The sequence below is a fragment of the Microcebus murinus genome, chromosome 9 (genome assembly GCF_040939455.1).
Source record: "Microcebus murinus isolate Inina chromosome 9, M.murinus_Inina_mat1.0, whole genome shotgun sequence".
In the NCBI taxonomy this organism is placed as follows: domain Eukaryota; kingdom Metazoa; phylum Chordata; class Mammalia; order Primates; family Cheirogaleidae; genus Microcebus; species Microcebus murinus.
The window spans coordinates 38,467,788-38,489,878 of NC_134112.1; the positions used below are offsets into that span (position 1 = coordinate 38,467,788).

The following is a 22,091-nucleotide window of genomic DNA, read 5'->3' on the forward strand; positions in this document are numbered from 1 at the left end:
CTGGAATGGAAAACCTACTCTGTCCCTTGCTGTTTAGATAATATAATTATTAATAGCTTATCTAAATCTTTGTCCTCTTATATGTTAAAGTGGTGTAGGAATATCTGCCACCCAGATTGTCTCTAAAGTATCAATGAGATAGTAAACATAAAGCATGAAATTCAGTGCCTATCCCATAGCTAGTGCCCAATAAATAGAGCTCCTTATTACTTCAAAGGCAAAATTTTAAAAACTTGCTTACTTTTATGATGCAAATGATATGTCTAGGAGGAGTGGAAAAAATGTAGTGGTTGACTTCATGGTGGACATGATGGGCTAATTTGCACATGATCTTTCTTGCAATTGAAAATGTTTTCTATTTTCTTTTAAAGGGCAGTCTTCTAGTGATTCTAGTGTGTTCATACAGCAGTAAACAGACTTATTAAGTTTGTTACATATTGCCAAGAAGGGCAACACTTAGGTACTATTAAAGCACAGAGCAGAATTTGAATACTCCAGATTGGAGTCCAGATGGTTTATGTCCCTAATTCAAATTTCCAAAGAGTCTAAAATCAACTGAGGCTCAAAGAGACAGTTTCTTTGGAACCATCTAACTTCTCAAAGTTTCCTTTTCCAAAGTCAATCATGTGACCATGCTGAAGAATTAAAAATAATAACACTTTCATCTGGCCATGAATATTTCTGAATAGTTTGAGATTTCATTGTTTCTTTGAATATTCTATAACTATAGGCTTGCCAAATAGATCAAATCCATCTCTATCTCTATTTCTGTTTCCCCGCATCCATCGGCCCTACAAAGGAAATTGGAGTTACATGGCACTTCTTGCCTTCTCTTTACTGTAATAAGCTAAAACCAAAGTCCTTCCTTTTACATTTCTGTTCATTCATCCATTCATTTATTCATTTAATAAATGGCTTAAGACCTCACATTTAGCTAGAGTTTGGGAGTCCACCAGTGATTCAAAACATATATGACATCTACCTCTACTCTTTCCAACTTTCACTCTGGAGTTTCATCCTGCTTTCTAAAATACCAAGCCCTGACAGTAACAATAAATGCTTTCTCTCCCCAATAATATAGGCTTCAAACTGAGGAAGCGGCGCATTACCAATGAGCCCACTGGAGGCTCTGGGGGGACTGGAAACTGCCCTCACTTACTGGAAGCCATTCCCTGTGAAGAGCCGTCCTGCTATGACTGGAAAGCAGTGAGGCTCGGAGACTGTGAACCAGATAATGGAAAAGAGTGTGGTCCAGGCACACAAGTTCAAGAGGTTGTGTGCATCAACAGTGATGGTGAGACAGATATATCTATTGCATTTTTATGAATGTCTGTTTAAGCCTGGAGATATGCTTTGCCCTTATATAAAAATCTTGTGTCTTCTCTCATCACGACTGGTTCCATTTACAAACAGAAATTGCTACTTCTCTCTCTCTCTCTCTCTCTCTCTCTCTCTCTCTCTCTCTCTCTCTCTCTCACACACACACACACACACACACTCTAATGGTGGCACTGGAGAGGTTCCAGGAACAGTCACAGGATATATTTTCATTTGAAAACTGAACAGGTAAAGTAGAATAAGAATTAAATCATCATAAGGGAAAGAATGTACTAAATTGCCGAATTTAAAAATAATAAGAAAAGGTAACATTTTTCTAAGAGATACATGTTTTTTAATTTGTCCCAGAAAATAAAATGTAACTAAAGAAGGATGGTAATTGTTGGTTGACTTGACTACTTGACTCTAGAAGTCTTTTTTTTCCTCCCTGATTCTGTGTCTTAGTGGTATTATTTAATTTCCAGGCTCACAAGCCATGAGGCTTATCACAGCCTTGAATTCCCGAATCAACCTTCTCCTGCTCTCTAGGGGGCTCCTCTATAGGAATATCATGGAACCATTCAATGGATGATGGTTTTCCACAAGGTTCTTTTCCCCAACCACATAAGTTACCTAGGACTTTTAACAACTAATTTTTGTTTGAAAAAAAAAAAAATACACCGTCTTGATGTAAGCTCTGTTATAAGATTTTACATTCTTCCTAAGAGTGCTGATACTGTTTGGGGGAGAACCCTATACTCCTTAGCAATCCCTGAGTCATACTTAGGAACCACAGGACTCCCCCGACACAGTTTAAAGCCTCTGGACAAGATCATCTCTAAGGTTGCTTCTAACTCTCGAATCCTATGACTCTGCACTTCAGAGAAGCATGAGCACTAAACCCCAGGGTCCCATGGTTTGACAGTTTGTGCTGTTTACAGCATATGCAGAAACATTCTGGTGCCCCCTCAGGGGTACTACAACATCTGGTAACTGTCATAATTCCTTCCATTCTATTTTCTTCCAGCAAGCAGAATTGTTTCCTCCTGTGACTCAGTCACCGTTTAGTCGTAAAGAAAGATACTCTCTGGGGCGGAAGACTGACAGGCACTGCTATTACTGAGAAATTAGCTTTTGTCTTTGTCCAGGGTCCAAGAAAAGTCATGCAGGACAGTAGTAGTTGAAATCTGAACCAGCATTTGAGGTTGAAATGTGAAATGTGAAACAATATTGCTCCCGATTGTTTATGATGACTTTATGTATTCTGCTTTATTCTGTGGTGGTATAATCAGCTATGATATACCCTCTCTTTAGATTTTCCCTGTTCTACACTAAAGAGAAAGAAAAGAAATTGAAAGTAACACTCAAAGCCTGGCATCAAAGAAAATAAAGCAAAAGAAGCACATTGTCTTTCTCTTTTACTCACACTTCAAATTGTTATTCGGATTAGACAGTAATCTATATTTTTATCTTTTGAATTGCTGTAAAAAAAAACAGTAAAGGGTAATATTTAAGTCCCTTAGTGATAGCACTTCTTGATGTTTTTTCCTCAATTCAAATATTTTTTTCATCCTTCTATAGACCAACAGAGGAATTAGGGCCCCAGGTATTGTAAAAGTATATTTGAATGAAGCAAAAAGCTAAAGTGCAAAGTTCATTGTACATGGAACTTCTGCCTCAGTGTTGTCCAGTGAAAAATCACATCTAGTTCACTTAGTACACTGATCTTCCTGGATATTTGTGCAAATTGAGTATATTTTATATAGCTCTTTAAAAAGTAGTGGTTTATTATAATTTTGTAAAGTAAGCATTATTTTGTAACACAAATAATGGCCTCCTAACTTGTCTTAGGAAACACTAAAAATCAAGCAGAGGTATGAATTAGATATATCTAGTTGTCTTGGAAAGTAATATATGTTAAAACCTAAAAAGCAAAGTGATAACTCACAATACACATAAGCTGGTTTCACTTTGCCTCACAAACAGCATGAACTAAAAGCAGGTAAGTGTGCAAAACTGATATTCAGTTTGTTGTTACTGTCCCTTACTGGTACATCTCTTTCTACCATTAAATTTTGATCTCCTGATATTAATTAGTTGTAGTGCAATTTAATACTTTAACTGGCTCAACTACAGGGGTCTATAAAATCAAGAAAATTATTTTTGCTGATAAATCCTAGAGCCTGTTCAAATTTGTATATAACTGAGACATAATTATGCTGGTAGAATAAGAGCAAAAGCTGGAGACTTATAAATACCACTCCAATATTATCATGTGGTCACCTGGTAAGTGTTTAGCAGCTGCACCAAATGTTGTTTTGTAATTAAAGTGGGCCTAGGGGATTAAAGTTGATTAGTTGTACAGACTCTACCTCTAGGCCTGGGCTGCGGCTATAGATTTTGTTTTATAATTAAGTTAAAGCTCCACTAGGGACATGAAGAATTAGAGCCCGTGAACCTCGCAAATAGTAAAAAGACATCTTTTTCTCCCACGTTTCTCACAAATTTCACAACTGTGTTAATGGCCTCAAAGCATTTAAAATTTCTATTTTTTTTTTTCTGAAATAGTCTTTGTCCAGGCTTCCAGAGATCATTAGGATTTCTTGCTGCCACTCATCTTTGCTGGTGCCTTCTAAGGAGCAGGGTTGGGAAAGGTTGTAAGAGCCCTCAGGAGGAGCTTTACGTAGAATTCCCTGACAGACAGGGGAGTGGAACTGAATTGCAAAACAAAAGAGAGTTTAAAAGACAATTAGATTCTCCAAAAAGAGATAAACATTTTATGTGTAATAGAAAAAATATTGCATAAAATTTAAAGCTCATCAGAAAAGCACTTCCAGATCTCTGAGCACAAATGCAGGACTTACTCTAGAAGTGTGGGGACTGGGGGAATCCTAGAGGATTTTAGACCTATGAGAACACCTCAAAGCCGCTCTATTTAATTTTTTTGTGATATTTGGGTGTTTTATTTAAAGGTGTGAATTTGGAGAGGCAAGTGTATTTTGTTTCTTAAATTGGTTGGTTAGAGGCTGAATGAAGCAAGGCTTTAGGCTGGAGATGGGAAAAAGAAAACATATTGTCTTATTTATTACTTGAGACTGTAAACCAAATATAGGTCAACAAAAATAAACAAATGATGCCATCCGTATTTCCTTATCATGTACTGTATTTCAGATACCAGAGTATTGACACTTTTCCACGTGAATTTCAAAAACTCAATTTTGTTATTTCGTTTTCTGTGTTATTTTGTAAAGCAGTGGACCTCAGTAGATTCAAATGCATGCACTTCTGAGCTGCAGAAGTTGATCTATAACTGATGATATTAACATGCACAGCTCACTTTCTACTTGACCTAGATTTTTATGAAACCAAAAAATATTTCTATGAAAGTAAGTCACTACAACAATTCATCATTACACAGTTGTTAATGGTACAGTAGGGAGAGTAATGAGGGTCACCGGCTGGGGCCATCAGTGTGTATTGTGCCGTTCTTGAATGGGAATAAGTGTTATCCGAAGACTCTCAGCACCACAGCAAACTGGCTGGATTCTATTAGCACTAAAGATCTGTGATTAAGAACTTGTTGAGATGAGCATTGGAGCAAGCCTTTATAGCAAGTTTTTCTGCCTCTTTTGAGAACTATTTCTGCATAGCATCAGAGTACCAAGAGAACTGACTGTGAAAACGCTTGGGGGACAATGACTTTAATATCCAGGGCACTGACTTGTCATGGAACTGCTTAACTTTTCTGACATTTTTACCACTGATTTCTCTTCCTTCTGGAATGGATGGAATGGATAGGAAATGATATATTTCCACATATGAGTAAAGGAAAGAAAAGACTTGAATATTTCTTTCCTACGTACTTTATAACATACTCTTTGTTCCCATGTTGTAAGCATTAAGAGGAATATAGGGCATATCATTTCAATATCTTGAGGTAAATACTGGAATAAACACCTAAAAATATTGGAAGTTTTTACCACTGGAGAACAAGACTCGGTGTGGAGAGAAATGGAGTAAGATAGTCTGTATTTTAAGCCTTGTAGTACAATTTGTATGCAATTTATAAACTGTATAAATACTGAATTAATCTGTCCAAATATATATTTATTAAAAAGTAATAGTTTGGGCCGGGCGCGGTGGCTCACGCCTGTAATCCTAGCACTCTGGGAGGCCGAGGCGGGCGGATTGCTCGAGGTTGGCAGTTCGAAACCATCCTAAGCGAGACCCCGTCTCTACTAAAAATAGAAAGAAATTAATTGACCAACTAAAAATATATATACAAAAAATTAGCTGGGCATGGTGGTGCATGCCTGTAGTCCCAGCTACTTGGGAGGCTGAGGCAAGAGGATCGCTTGAGCCCAGGAGTTTGAGGTTGCTGTGAGCTAGGCTGACGCCACAGCACTCACTCTAGCCAGGGCAACAAAAGTGAGACTCTATCTCAAAAAAAAAAAAAAAAAAAAAAAGTAATAGTTTGGAGAGGTTCAGAGAAAGGAGAGACAGGCAATAGAGGATGGGGAGCAAAGTGTGCCTGGAATAGAAAGAAATTATAGAACTTGTGGTTGAGACTAATATTTTGACTGATTCAGAGTATTTGTAGGTTCCCCCAGAAGCATAGGCCAGGTCAAGGATTAGGATGCATGTAGTTCATTAAGCATGTGCTCCCAGAAGAAAGAGAAAGGAGAGTAAAAAAGCAAAATAGAGAAAGGAGAGTGTGTCTTGGGATCCTAAAACTACTTCCAGGTTCAGAGATTCACTAGGAAGATTTGCAGGATTCAGTATATGGTTGAACCAATGGCTATGATTTATTACAATGAAAGGGTACGAAACAAAATCAGCAAAAGAAAAATGCATGTGGGCCAAAGTCCAGAGGAAACCATGCACAAGCTTCCAAGAGCCCTCTCCCAGTGGAGTCACACAGGATGTGCTTAATTTTTCCACCAATGAATTGTAATAACACAAGTACGGTGCTGTCTACCAGAGAAGCCCACTGAGCTAGGAGTCCAGGGCTTATACTGGCAGTCAGCCATGTAGTCACCCTTTCCTAGCACATAGGAAAATTCCAGCCTCCCAGAAGAAAAGCAGATATTCAGCCTAAAGTACATTATCAATACCAACACTTTAAGCCCAGCGAACCATTATTTTCATTTAGAGAATGGTGGCGCCCTCCAAAAATTCAAATACCCAGATGCAAGCCAAACACTACCCTTGTGAGTAAGACTATTTAAGGATGACAGTCTCAGGCCTGCTATGTTGACTCTTTTCTGCACAGAAAAAAAAAAAAAATGAAGTTGTAGACTCAGTCTAATTAGGTCAGGCACTCTGGAGTGCAAATTAAACCTCAAAGATTGTGATTATAGAAATAAAAGGGCTGGACACTTATATTCTCAAGCCAATTATTGGCCCACAGCTGCTAGCTGGAAGGAGGAGGTCAGTCTCAGAAATATCCAGGTCTCAATGATGGCTAGACAACTCTAGAGTCCAAGGCCAATCAGCCGAAGGTCAGGAATGAAGCTTTAGTGGCAGACTGTGAGAAATTGGTGCAAAGATCCTGTAAAAGGGATCCCAGGAAATCCAAGTTGGCCAGCAACACTGTCCATTACAGGAAGAGAGCCAGTTATAGTGGGAAGTGTCCTGGCCCATTTACAGGATGGAAGATGAACACAGAACATAAAACACAAACGCGCAAAACACAAAGAAAAACACAGACACACATACAGACGGTTGACTCGAGTAATAATACACTGGGTCAGTTTTATTTTTATACCCTAGAAAATTAAAGTTAGTTCCTTGTACATAACCACCCAGGCATTGCAGCAATGGCCATAAATTCTGGAATAGCCTTAGGGAAGCAGACGTCCCCTGACTCAGAATCTCAAGGTGGTTGCTCTAGGCACTAGGCATAGATAAAGGACCGAGATTAGCAAGGATGGGCAAGGTGAGCCACAGGGGCCATTTCTCATCCCCAGTTTCTCTTAGGGTGACCCCCTAAGATCTTCTGCTGAACCCTGGCATCTGTGCCTGGCTTAGGTCGCCCCTCCCTTGAGGGGTCTTACCCGTCATTGACTAACCAGCCATCTTATAGGGTGTACACAGCAATCACAGGAACAATATGTTTATCATGTGGCTTCCAGACCCCCAATGCCGTGGGGCCGCGCTGCTCTTGCTAGTTGCAGCTCAGGTCCTTTGTTATGCCTCTAGGCAACACCTTTGTTTATCACAGGGAGCCTGTCCAGAACAGATTATTTTCAAAGGCTCTGGGCAGAACATGTACATTACTCACTAACTTTAATTCTTAAACTAGGAAAATATATGTCAGTCCCCTACAGGGAAGGAGTATAAAAATTGGATAAACTAAAACAAACCTAAAACCTGATTATATTGTTTTCTATACTAAGAGGACTGCCCATGTAAATATGCAGTTTTCCAGTTTAGGAAAATGCTTTGATGTGGCATTTGGGTTGGCAAATGTGTGGTATTGTCTACATTGCCTTCATAATAACAAAAGAAGAAGAGCTGAGTTGTTCTGTAAAATAAAATAGGATTTTTCAGTTACCTCTGGCAGTATGGGGAGATGGGTAAGAATTTGGAAATAGTAATGGAGGATGTGAGAAGGGTCTAGGAGAAGTGAGAGTAAGGATCTTAAGGAAGAAAGAAAAAGTTTGAGGAGGGCCACAGCTAGCTAGAAATATCATTTGGTATGAAATAAGTAATTCAGACTTAAAGGTTTGTTCAGGATAGTACTCTTTTCTTGTGGTCATTATTAATAGCACCCCTTTTCTCAAAAGTGTCCTGATTTGACTAAGGAGTGATATGATCACCTTAGGAATGATGGATAAATTTTGGGACAGAGTAGGCAAAAAATTGGAACCATAATTACTATAAGAAACATCAGCTCCATGAAAATCCTTGAGAAAAATAAAAGGCTGAGAGAGTCTACTGCTTACTTAGAAGGTTCCTGGATTCCCCGATGGAATTTAAACAATCCTATTTGAATTTTAATGAAAAAGGAACTTAAAGAAGGCTGGAAAACCTGAAAACAGCAGATATTGAGATTGGTTAATATTTTAAAATGTTAGAATATCTTTTCAAAATCTTAAAATTGAAGAGTACATTTATAAATATTTTTTCTCCTTTCTATCAGGGGAATACATTTTTTACTATATCTTATCATAATTGTTTATCAGTGATGGACAAAAACATCATAATATGCAAGGGAGAGTGGTAAAAACTTAATTAAAATATATTTAAATATAGAATGAAACCTCAACTAATTAAGATTTGCTTCTAAAACTTTGCTGAGAACTATGAGTTCAGATCAATTCAAATGTCTATTTCTATAGATGTGAATACAATCTCAAATGCATGATCATTCTCTGGAATTGGAATCTACTTCTTAACAGAAATTACACAGCCATTATGTGGAAAAACTGTTCTTTTAAATGCAGGAATACGTTCTATAACTGAATTGTTTTTCCATAATTTAAGCAATAAATCAACTAAGAAGTTTCCTTCATGTAGAATTCTATGCCATTTAATGTGTTTGAAATATAATTAGGTTGGATATTATGCTTAAATCTAAGGTCTCTTACTTACAATTAGGATCATCTAACACTGTTGGTAGGAGTTTGTTTCCCATAATTGGGTTGAGATTCTCTATTAAATTTGTTGTCAAGATGAAAGTCATTATAGCCGTTTAGAACACGTAAGGCGATTGGTTATTCTTCAGTGTTGGTTTATAGTAATCACAATTTTATTTTAAACTTAAAAAATCTGGCAACAGACATGCTGATCTGTCACCTCTGTGTGTGTGTAGTGTCTGAATATTATATTTTTAATAAAAATTATTTTTTGTTGTTAAGGAAAGCATCAGGATTAAGCCAATGTTCTTTTGAATAGCAATGTTGTAGCAAAGTATAGGATTTTAACATGAAGAATTTTATTTTTTATTTTTAAAAATAAGATATATTTTGCAGGAACTTCAAATAAAAATTAAGGAAATAATTGTTTGTTTACCACTTAATGATATAAATTCCCCATTGAGCATTAGCTACCATTTCAAATGGCAAATATAAAGCAGCCTTTTACTTTGTTGTAGGTGATGAGGTGCCTGAACACAAGCCAGAGCAGCCCGTATTCTCATATCTGGGTCATGAAAAGCCAGTATGGACAAAACCACACCTTTCAGGCAAATCAGGCAGGAGTTTAATTATTAAACTCAACAGATGAATCTCGTTTCTTACATTATCCAACCCCTTGTTTTCTGCTTCTCTTTTTATCTACTTCCTCTGCAAGACTTTGTCTTCCCAGGACTTCATTGATTCTACATTCTTGATTCTCTTTCTACCTCCCAGACCACATTATCATAACTATTGCTGGGTAACAAACCACCTCAAAATGCAGTGACTGAGATACTAACTGAAATCATGAGGCTGAAATCATGAGGATTCCACTTGATTTGGGGAAGGTCTTATTCAGTTTTTACCTGAGCTCTCTTGTAGAGGTTTGGCTATGGCTAGAAGGTCCAAAATGGCCTCCCTGCCTATTTGGTGGTTGGTGCTGAGGTGCGTTGGTACTTCTCCAAATGGGCTCTTATCTTCCAACAAGGCAGAACAGCTTATCTTGATTTTAGGGCATTACTTCAAGAGGACAAAACCGAAGCTGGAAGTCCTCTTGTGCTCACAGAATATCACTTCTGCCATGTTTTATTGGTCAAAGCAAGTCACAGTGACAATACAGATTTAATAGGCAGGGAAATAGACTCTATCTCTTGTTGGGAGACATTGCAAAGAATTATGGCAAACAATTTAATTCACTATAGTCTATTCTCTGGTCACGGTTATTTTCACCCCTCCTACATACAAAATGCACCCATACCCCACTAAAGACCACCAAAAATTCCCTTGCAATTCAGTCATCAGGCTTAAAGTTCACTATCTCATGATTTGTATCTGTTTTGAATATGGATGCAGCCCCTCTGGAATAGCCATTTGGGCGTGAATACTCTTGAATCAGAGGCCTGTGAACTAAAAACACAAGGTGTCTTCCGCTAATTCTTTCCACACGTACAATGATGTGACAGGGACTGGAAAATCAGAATAGAATCTCTCATTCAAAAATAAGAAAAAGTGGGAAGTAATCAGTAATTTCTGGCTTGTATCAATTATGAAATCCAGCCTGTTCACCTTATACCAGGGATAGGGAAATTTCTTTGATATGAATGTACTTTTGTTCTCTGGGAGTGGTTCCTTGGTTTATTGTTTACCTTGACTCTTTGCTCATCATTCTGGGCTCTTGAATTTTCCCCTAAAGTGTCTTTCTTTTTCCATAAGAAATGGTTCATGTTTGTAGCTAAAACTTTCTCAGTGTGCCTCTTGCCCATAGAAATTAGAGAGGCCAGAAGCCATTTTTTTTTTCATTTGAACTGTCTGTCTTTCTCTAAGTCTAAATTGGCAGAGTTTTATCAATACAGCACTCTTAAAATGTTTTGAGTTTCCTATGAATCTCATTGGAAGTCACTCTATTCCCCAAAAGCCATATCTATGACTGCTTTTAAACAAGCCTCTTTTTACTTTGGGCCACATGTGAGGCTGCTGTGTAAAATACCTCTAAGATTCTTGTAAGTCCTTCTGTCTAGCTGAGAGAGTTTTCTATTAATAGGGATCACTTAAATCTCTCTGTGGCGTTATCAGAGAATTATTAACTAGATCCTAGATTTGACTCTTACCTTAGGCCATTTGGAACTCTGAAATCTTCTTCTCAGAGAAGTAAAAACGATGAGAAATAATTTTCCATTTCAGCTTATATTTCTATTTCAGCTTAGACATCCTCTAAATTCCAATTCATATTGAATTATTTCTTCTCTAGTTTCATTCTTTTCCTATAGAATGTCATTCTCAGGTTAAAAAAAATAAATGGACATTTTCAAACATTTTTCCTGGAATCTCCTTATCTAGGTCATCATGTTCATTAGATACATTTTTTATCATGCAACTTTCCACAAGAAACAGTTTGCCAATTTTTCTGTCACTACATAAGACTCTTTGTCTCTATCCTTCACTAACAATCTTCTCACCCATTTTTCAGCATTTACCCATCCCAAGTCTCAAAGCCAATGCTACTTACTTGTTTTAGGTTTTTGATAAAATAGCATCTCCTTTCTAGGTACTAAGTTCTGTCCCAGCTATGTATACTACACAACAAACTGCCTCAAACTTAATAATATATTTTTTTTGTCTTTGTTTGTTTCTTTGTTTTAGTGTTTTCACAATTCTGCTGATTGTGAAACCTTGCCCACAGCTGGCACTCACAGTCCCCACGATAGTCTGTGCTGTGCATTAACGACGAATCTGTTTTGCTCTTGTGCGATGAGGGGTGAGGAAAGCTTTAAAGCACTGAAAGCTTGTTTTACTTTATAGGCAGCTTTAACTTGTAATGTAAATATCAGAATAGGTAACATATACATATATATTTTATTACATTATTTTTAAATGTTCACAATTTTATTTTGATAAATGAAAAATTAGAAAAGTCATGTCATATCACGGCTGTCGGCTAAAGTCGCTGTGCACATTCATCTGTGGCTATCGAGTATAGTCAAGCTTGTACCCAAGTGGTTAAATGTACCCAAGGCCGCTTATGAGAGTTCTGGAACTCTCATAAGGTCACTTCTGCTACATTCTGTGAGTCAAAGCAAGTCTTAATGTCAACTAGACTCAAGGGATAGTGGAATAGATTATACCTTTTGATGAGAGGTCCTTACCAGAATTTGTGGACATATTGACCTTTCACATGTCACTTCTTCTGTTTCCTATATGCTATATTCTTTCTTTACTCCTTTCTTAGATGTTGATATTCCATTTCAACTCTCTGCTATGGAGCTATACCCAGAAGCCCCAACCAAACCCTCCTGGCATTTCAAACTCACTATATACCAACTTCAAACTCATCATCCTTCCTCCAAAATCAGTTTATTCTCCAGTTTTTCCAACCTAGTTCACAGAACTACAATTTATTCAATCCTGCTGATAGAGTGACATCTGTGAAGAGACATAAAGGAGATGGGAAAGAAAGCCCCATGAGAATGTAAGAAGAGAGCATTCAGAGCAGAAGGAACATTAAATGCAAGACCAGGAGGTAGGAAATGCTTTGTATATTTGAGGAACAACAAGGTGGCCAGTGTGTTGGAGTGGAGTGAGTTCAGGGGAGTGTATTGGGAGATGAGTTTGGAGAAGTTACAGAGGTATAAGACCATTCAGGGGCTTTGGCCTTTACTCTGACCAAGATGGGAATCTACTGGAGGGTTTGAGACAAGTGATCAGAACTGACTTAGGTTTTTGAAGAATGACTCATATTGCTTTGTTGAGACTAAACTTTAGGGGAGCAGAGGAGAAGTAGTAAGGAGGCTATCAGCTCCTCTGTAATTCAGGTGAGAGATGAATGTGGCTTAGACAAAGGTTGCAACAATGATGAGGAGTGTGCTAAAAGAATTGCACTCATTGTAAAGAACTGGGACACTTGGGCGGGGGGTCATCTGGGATCAGGTTTTTCTTTCTCTGGTATTACAGCTATCCTGCTATGTATCTTTCCTTGATCACATCATTCAGCTGCTTAAAATTTCTTGCTGTCTTCGAATTGGCTTCTGCATAAAGTCCTTCCATAAATCATAGAATGTCCTCCTTGATATTATCCTGCCCATGTTACCAGTCATCTTTTCTGCCACTCCTTTTATTATCCCACTTCACATTTTATGAAATTTTGAATTTATCATAGTTATGTATAGTTTACTGTCCCCTAATAATCCTTCTATGGGATAGGGATCATATCATATTTATTTTTGTATGCCCCTTTCCTAGCACAATGCTCCACATAACAGATGGTCAGTAAATCTCTGATCCATCACTAATTTCTTGCCTTCTTTTATCCCTAAACATCACATCTTTTCAAGAAATTTCTCCTTAAGTAAACTTTTGTTATTGCCCTCACTGCAAATTCAAACTTTGCCTACCAGATGTCAGATAAAGCATGACACCAAATTGCACACCCTATTAACATCTCAGTATGCCTTTAAATTCCATTGCTCTCAAGTCCCAGTACACTGGAGCAAAACAGCTACTGTATTTGCATAAGGAGAAAAAAATAAATATAGATAATGCCATAAAAACCTGATTTCAGAGGGATTCCTCTCAGAGCATTTTATCTTTAGACTATTTTTGTTGAGATTCAGTTTTCCAGAAACCAGTCATTATAACATTAACTCTAGGTTCACATGCTCACTTTGCTACTTTCTTTGGCAAGTTCTTTAAATTTTTGTGACCCAGTTTCCTCATGTGTGAAACAAGGTAGTTCAAATACCTGTTCATATTGCTGTGGGGTAAAAATGAGTTAATGTGTGTTAAGTGCTAAGAATTGTTCCTGGCACATAATACATTTCTAATTAAGTGTTTGTTGTTGCTATTATTCCTCCAAGATGAGTTCAGTGGTGAAAAAGTTAGCTATGGACAATGATTTTCTAATTTGTTTTTTTATTTTTACTTGATTAAGGATAAAAATGTTATAACTTACTTATAACTGATCATATGATTTGTAGCCCATCTCATTTATTTTCATAACACACTCATGAAATAAGTATACTTATTTTCAAAACACATTTATCTATGGCCTTAAAGAAATGAGTGCCTATTCTATTAGCTATCGGAAAATTATAAGTATATAATAGTAAAATTTCATAATAAAAAATCTTTTCACCTATTTCACTAGAAACAGATCTCTGTATTGACATTTCTCTTTTCTATTTGTTACATGCTATTGATCCAAATTAGCATTGAGCTGGTAATGTCTTTTGAAGAAAACTAAGATTATATGAGTTTGACCGAATCTATGAAAATTAATTATTATAACTGTTATTAATTTTAGAGTAAATTTGGATTGCACATTTCTTATTTGTATGATGTAAGTACTATAGTGAATGTGTCACAGCAGAAGAATTGTAGTTTTCTTTTTTTCTTAGAAAGATAAGAACAAGTTATTGACTATGGTCATAAATTGGACTTCAGTTGATTTATATAAGATCAGAGAATATTTCTGTGGAATTGCAATTAAATATAATATAAAAAGAAAGCTGTGGTAATCTTTGACCTTCAAGACCACTTGCACTTAGCACCGCATTAAGTGGGAGGTAGGGATAATAAATCTTCCAAAAAACTCAGTGAGAAGAGATGTTATTTAGCTGTGATACTCAATCTGAGATTTCATATCTAAAGGACACCTGTTGTTGAAATGGGGAATATGGTATAAAAAACCCACAAGATTCATAAGGTACATTTTCTTAACTTTCAGTTTTGCTAATAGGCTAAAAGGAAGTAGGGAATTAAGTAAATTAACTAGCAAAATTTTAAAATCTTTTCTCTTATATTGAAAGAAATTGCTATATTGATGTAAAATTATAGAAGATTAATATAAACATGTGTTGGTTGCCTCCTCAACACTCATTTATTCTCTTCTCTTATAAAATGTGCCTCTGAGTTTTCTTTGAGGAATGCATCCACCCCTTGAGGCTTGCTGTGATTTAGCCCACCTCCCACCAAAGGCAGTCAGTGTATTCTGCCTACTTATCCACAGAAATTGCTTTAAGGATGGACATGTCACCCAGTCCAGGCTAGAAGAGAGAGTACATCCAAGGGATTGTGCAGAAACAAATAAAGGAAACACTAGAGCTGCCCAGTCACTACATAAATTTGATAATATAAAAGGCATAAAGGGGAGATGGAGGTATTTGTTGGTATCATTTGAGCCATTAAATCTATCCTCATGTGAAGCCATTATTAAAGCCAATAAAATCTCTTCATTGTGTTTATCCTAAAAGAGGTCTAAGTGACACAGAAAGAGACTAGAAAGTCCCTGTTTTTTGAGTGAGTGTCTACTCAGGGTTGTACTCTTAGATGCATCCAAAATTTACCCATAACCAATTATTTGCTCTCCACTTTCCTTAAGAATATGTCTATAAAACCCCTGAATTTTCTTAAAGAAGGGCCTAACATAGTTTTTTCAAACAAGTTAATTACTACTGAAAATTTCTAAGTAGAAAATGTGTAGAGTGATGGTGCAGTTGGAAGAGTCATCTTCTAGGGACTTGTTTTGTCTCTGCAGAGCATTGAATGTTAGATTAAGAAAATACCAATTGTCCTTACCAAAGCAGAGGTAGCCCAAGAGAGAGTTGATAGAGTGGCTAAAGTGCCTCAAGAAATCTTTTATTTTTTCAACACTATTGTTCCAAGATGATTATTTTTCTTTTTAAAATATTTTTCTACCTCTTTGACATTGCTGAGATCATGGTAGAAATGACATGATGTCACAAAATGTTTGATATTTTTTATTAAAATTCCAAAATGTCAACTTTGATTCAGAGCTATGTCAAAATTTTTAAATAAGAAAATTTATGCAGAGAGCCTTCTACATATTTAGTCTTAATGGTTATAGTATGCACTCTATGAGAGAGCTAGAACTTCCCAGATAAGTTCTGATCTTATAAACAACATTTAAACATTATAAACAAATTGGTTTTCTTATTGGTTAGATTTCCAAGAGTCTGTTACTTAGGCTCATTTATTTTTTCATTTCATATTTATTGTACTTGCTATATTCCATAGGTTGCATGTTATGTTCCAGGCATTGAGCCTGCTCTGTTCCTGTCATGATACCCACATTAATGATGATAGCTCCTACCCATCAAGCACCCACTCGATAGTTGAAGATGGGAAAATATGTCATCGAATAATTTTAATATAATGCAATAAGTGCTAAACTAGAGAAATGTTTAGAATGCTAATGAGCAGAATAGGTAAAGTATACACTCCACCTTGAAGGATCACTAAAGGGTTTAAAAGGAAACAACTCATGTTAACTCAAAGAAAAAATAAAAATTATTTAGGAAGTCAGCATATTTTAAGCTAAAAGCATAGCTAGGCAAAGGCACAGAGGTGTGAAAAAGCTTGAGATGTCTGAGGATCTGCAAATATTTGGGCATGTCACTGCATAGTGTATATTTGGAAAACTGGAGGAGATGAATCTTTGTAGGTGGGACCATGATCTTTGCAGATCATGCAAGAATTGCTAAGACAGGTTCAGGAGATGGTTTCTTTCTACTGAAATTGAAAATGTTCTGTAGGGAAATGCCATAATCAGATATTTTAGAAGTAGAACTCCAACCACAGCAGGGAGGAAGGGAGGTTGAGACAGATGTTCTTGCTCTTTCTTTAGACTAAACCAAGAACTCTGTTTGGCTGTAAAACAGATTTGATCTAGGAATAATCCTGAGAATTTTATCGCAGTGAAATTTGTTTTTAATCAGTATTATTGATGTTCTCTTGCTCTCCTGTCACACATTAAATTTAGAATGTGGGAATGTATATCCACATGTCTGAGAGTCTTTGTTTTATGTGAAAGACCTTTTCTGGATTGTCACATACTGAAAAAAAGAAGGAATGTTCCAAATAAGTATAATCTAGCAAGTAAAGATAGAAGTTATATTGCATACTTTATTTTTTTCTTTATTTTATAGAATTCCTGAAATATAAAACAGTGTAGGTAAAAATACCTTTTCTAATTATTGGGAAAATTTATACCTGAGCTTTATATGCACCTCTGACATCTACATAAGGGTGTGAAATATTGATATATCATAATAATATTAGAAAAAACTGTAAGTTATAAATATGTCTTATGTGCCAGGAATACTTGAAAAAATAATAGTACAATTGTATTAATTCTGTTACTTACAAATAGCAAGTTATTTAAGCTTCATATTCCTGAAATTGATCTGTGACATTATTGACAATGATAACTTGCTGATTGTTCTTACCTTTTTAATATAAAAAATTCATCTTCTTATATTTTAAGTTTCACATGGAGAATATTATAGCATTTATGTATTGTGTGGTATTTTTAATACATTCATTTATAATGTTGTTCCTTGGCAGAGTGGATTTAAATTAAATAAATTCAGTGCTGCTTAGTACTCAGGCATGATCTATTGATTGTAGTTAGGGGAAAATGACAAATCAAAGTTGCATTTGAGTCATAAAGGAAAGCTTTACCTTTGTTCCCAGTATAATATCCTCTTGTTCTAATTTGATAGAAGCATTTTAAAATGGATTTGCTGATGGCTTAAAATGTAGCTTTGGTCAATAGAAAGGTTAATATTAAATGCAAAAAAACATGATAATGTGTATGAAGAATGTGCCTTTCACCCCAGAAAATGGAAGTGTTTATCTCCTGCTAAAATTAAGAAGGGCAAGGCAGGATCCCTGCTGTTTCTTTTAAAAATAATTTCATAATCATTTAATCAAATTCAGGAAAAAGAACAAATAAAGAACCTTTATTTTTTGAACTCTTTTTTTACAGAATTGTATTTCACATTGATTTGGGGTATGCATGAACCGTACATCTTGAATTAAGTATGTGTTGATTTCTTCCCACTTTTACCTTTTCTCATAGCAGAGAATAGCAATAAATCTTTTAATGTAGAGTGTTTTCCATTATTCCATTATTCTGGTTTGCCCATGTGTGTTAAGAGAAGGAAAATCAAGTTCTGGAACTATTCAAAGTTCCCTGGAGAGTTCAGACCCTATGGAGCTGTTTCTGGCTGGTGAGCCATGTATAAAGACTGTAAACATTTTCACAACCAAATCACCCCTCTATCTACCTTAAATATTCATGTCTTGTAAAGTTGCACCATTCAAAAAAAAAAAAAGACAGATTATTCACCTGAAGGGAGTCAGTTTCAACTTAAGGTTCACTGAATCACTCAAAAGTGTGATTCTATGTGAGTGATGTTTATGCTTTATCTAAAAACAGTACATGTCTTAAACCTGTTCCAGTAGTCAAGAAGATACCGAGCCTTGTTGTGCTAGGAATGATGGGGCCCAGGAGCCCAATTCTCATTCTGGGGAGTGGTACACCAAGATTGTCATACATGTACAATGTCTGCAAGGTGCAAGGTACCCTCCTGAAGTTGTCTAATACACTGGCATTCAACCCTTCATGTAGGGCTAGATTCTGAACACCACAACAGAACCAGGATCCCATTTGTGTAAGAAGAGATACAGGAGGTTACCAAACATATGAGAACACTGGAACAAAAAAGTATAAATTGATGGGACAATGTCTCTTTTTCTCTGTATATATAGTAAAATCATTAAAAAAGAGTATCCAGTGTTATGAAATAGAAACTTTTACAGCAAAGAGGTGGAAATGTAAATTATTTTTATCTTTAAAATGTTTAAGAATAGATATTATAAACCTCATATATGGTAATCTATACCACTTCTAGTAATCTATTCTAAGGAATAATACCCAAAATGTGGATTCTTATAGAAAAAAATTATCTATAGTATGTACTAAAAAAATAAAAATGAAGTAGTCAAAAAAGAAGACCTAAAAGGACTACAAGAAAGAGTAGAGAACAATAAAAATGGCTTTGTGTATGTAAAATGTGTTAGTTCTAGCAATTACTATGAAGTAAGCCTATACAGTATGTTCTAGTCTGTTGATCTTCCTATTCCTATGTATTCTATTCTTTCACCAGACCAGACCACTTTTCTATAGTATGACCATTTACTAATATTTAATGAAACTATTCTTCCTTCTCTATTTTGAACTTTTAAAAAATTAAAATGATTACTCATTTTTACAAGTTGCCAGTTCACCTTTTTTTGGTAATTTTTGACAGGGATAATGAAAACTTTAAATGAATTCAGGAAAAACTAACATCTTCATCACATATAATCTTTCTATCCAGAGTTAATATCCATCCCTCCATTATTTGTCAAGTTTCCTTTATTTTTCTTAGTAGTGATGTGAATATTTTGTTATATAGAACAAAGAAATTCTCAAGGAAAGGCATGAGGTGGTATGATTTTTGCTAATACTTGTATTTTATGGTGCCTATATCTCTCATGTAGTAATCATTTACCTAAAAGCAAAAGTCAATATATTAATATAAGCTTAAGCTTTATTTTTAGAGATCAGGGATCAGAAAGCCAGAGTTTTAGTTATGACTCTGCTATTGAATAGTTTTTATATAATGCATTGAACTTTGTGTATTCTCCGTTCATCAATGTACAAATCAATATAGAACTGAAAATGATTTGTTATGTATCTTTAGGTCTTAATAAAGTATCTTTTGTATTAAAGTATGTGTGACTACATAATAACACACCATTTTCTGTAACTTTTCTTTTAGTCTGGACTATGTCTGAGATAATGGATCTGAGTTTGTGTTAGGGTGTGAAGTCTGTCCATGTGCAATGGTAGAAAGAATTCTCAGACAGTGATTAGGATAAAAAGAAGCATCAGGTTTATTTACTCCTTCTCCAAAGAAAAGGAGGGCACAGTGCCAGAAAGAAAAACAAAAGAGAGGCACTGGTCCCAAGTCCAAATGACTCTGTCTTTATTAGGGCAGAATGAGGAGGGGTAAGGGTGATTATGATTGTATCCCTTTGTAGAAGACAGCTGAGAAACTGCTGAGTTTGTCCTTTTCTGCCTCTCACATAGTAGGCTGATAACAGGCATTGGTTTCTTCTTTCTTCCTGACAGTGAGAGACATTTGGTGTCATCTCTCCTTGAGATAGGGGATGCTCATGTCTTGTCTGTCTGCCTAGGAAGACTTCAAGGCTGTTTTCAAGGCTGTTTAAACAATCTCAGAAAAACTTGTTACAGTCAGTGACGGTCAATCAGACAGTCTACCCTTTCCTGAAGACTACTTTTCCCTTTGGAATGTGAATTGACCAACTCTGCCCAATGTTAATGAGGATTTACACTCCTTTTGTTAGCTTAACTTCTTTTAATTTTTATGTAAATATCTCTGTAGGAGAGATATTCATGTTACTAACCTTAGAGACAGGATTTGTGCTACTCTAAGTGACTGCCAGTTAGAAATATTTTTTCTTTGTTAGCCCCATTAGTAAGCCTTTCAGTGTATCAACCATATTAATCCTTTTACTTCTTTGGAATTCAAATTGTATAGAAATATATAACATACCTTAATAGATGAAGAACAGATTATTCTGAAGAGACAGTGAAAGTGTAATAGAAGAAAAATATTGTATGTACCTGTTGACATTTTTCATTAAACATGTGCTATACATTGATATTTTTACTTTCATATTATGGTGGAAACCAAAGAAACATTACCGCAATAAAATTTTCCCATAAGAAAAGTGAAAGCAATAGGCTGATAGGAATTTTTAAAGAACTCTTACTATATTACTGTTTCCACAGCCTTAATGTAATTAATCTAGCTCTTATTTTCAATGTGTTATCATTAAACTGAACTTGCTTTTACCTCTTATTTATAATTAGTGATACAAAATGCTCTAATAAGAGTAAAATTATTCTTTAGCTGTCAACAACAGATTTTATGTCAGATTGTCTAATATGGTAGCAACCAAAAAGAAAAAAAAACAAACATAAAAAAACCAGGGATAAATGAGCAAAGTATTTAAAAACAGTATGTTTATATTAAATGTCTTTTATAAATATGAGAATATGTGAAAGAAAACTTGTATAAATCAATGCAAGGAAATATTTACCCCAAAACATTTCAAATTATATTTATTTCCACTAGTTCCTAATTAGGCAAAAGTTATCTACTTCAATTGGACATTTACCCAGTGACCTGTGGGGAAACATACACTTTTTTACAAGGCATTGGGGGAAGCAGGTGCTGACTTTTTGGGCTTCTAACTAGGAATTCTGTCCCAGGAATAACAGGGGATATGAATATGTTATTATAAATGCCCTAACTCTGCCAAATAGCTCTGTCTCTTTACTATTCTCTTTCAATTGAATTTTTCTTTCATAGAATCAGGGAAGATCCTACTATCAAAAATTTTATTAGGACATAATTCTACTTTCCTTAATTTTGGTCATACCTTGCCTGGATTAGGACCTAAAGAGCTAAGAAACTCTAAATTTTACTATCAGAACTCTAACTCAATCCTATACTGAAAGGGTTTATGAAATCCTTTTAGAAAATAATTATCAGCTATAGCATTTTTTTCCCTAGGAAAACATATTCTAAGTTTCTCTATACAATTGTCTTTATACTGAATTATGTTTTACTGAATAGCTCCTATATCAAAACCACTATCACAAACAGTGCATCGAAGTTGTGGTAACATTTATACATTGCAATATGTGACATATATCCTTCATGAAAATTGTAGGAATAAATTTACCTATGTTTTTAAATCAAGAACAGTTTTAGCTTTCCTGAAAATTGCCCTATCCTGAGACAAATTTTGTAATTAATCCACTTGTATATTGCCTGCTAAAAAGCTTAGAACTAAGATTATGAGTAGCCTGTAACCAGTGAATGGGATTTCATATACACAGATATTTGTATGAACCTAATTTCTCTACTGCCTCTACTTTTAAAAATAAATGTATTTCTTATCTCTTTTTAATTATTATTGGCTAACTCTTAGATTTCACAACTCACATTAAAACTTCTTTGGAACTAGATGACATATGAATTAGTTAATGTATTATGTTTCCATTTCTAGACACCTGCCTTATGAATTTTGAAGTCAACCAATCAATAGCTAGTGAATACCTGATGTGTGGCAGTATTCTTTTCTTTCCAACCTAAATCAATCATTTGAAGGACAAGTCATAACATGGACACATCATGCTATGAAAAGTCCTTTTAAGCAACTGGTCCTAACTCAGTGCCCTAAGCTTGTAACCTTGGTGTCTCTAGAGAGTTCTATCTT

The 22,091-nt window shown here is 35.5% G+C and overlaps 1 protein-coding gene across 1 annotated transcript in view; it reads left to right on the forward strand.

Moving 5' to 3' along the window:
- THSD7A (thrombospondin type 1 domain containing 7A) overlaps positions 1 to 22,091 on the forward strand; it is a 415,402-nt gene that overhangs the window by 256,904 nt on the left and 136,407 nt on the right. Inside the window, exon 6 of the mRNA XM_012757099.3 lies at positions 1,082 to 1,294. Within this exon, the coding sequence (XP_012612553.2) occupies positions 1,082 to 1,294 (213 nt within the window). The remainder of the gene's footprint in view (positions 1 to 1,081; positions 1,295 to 22,091) is intronic.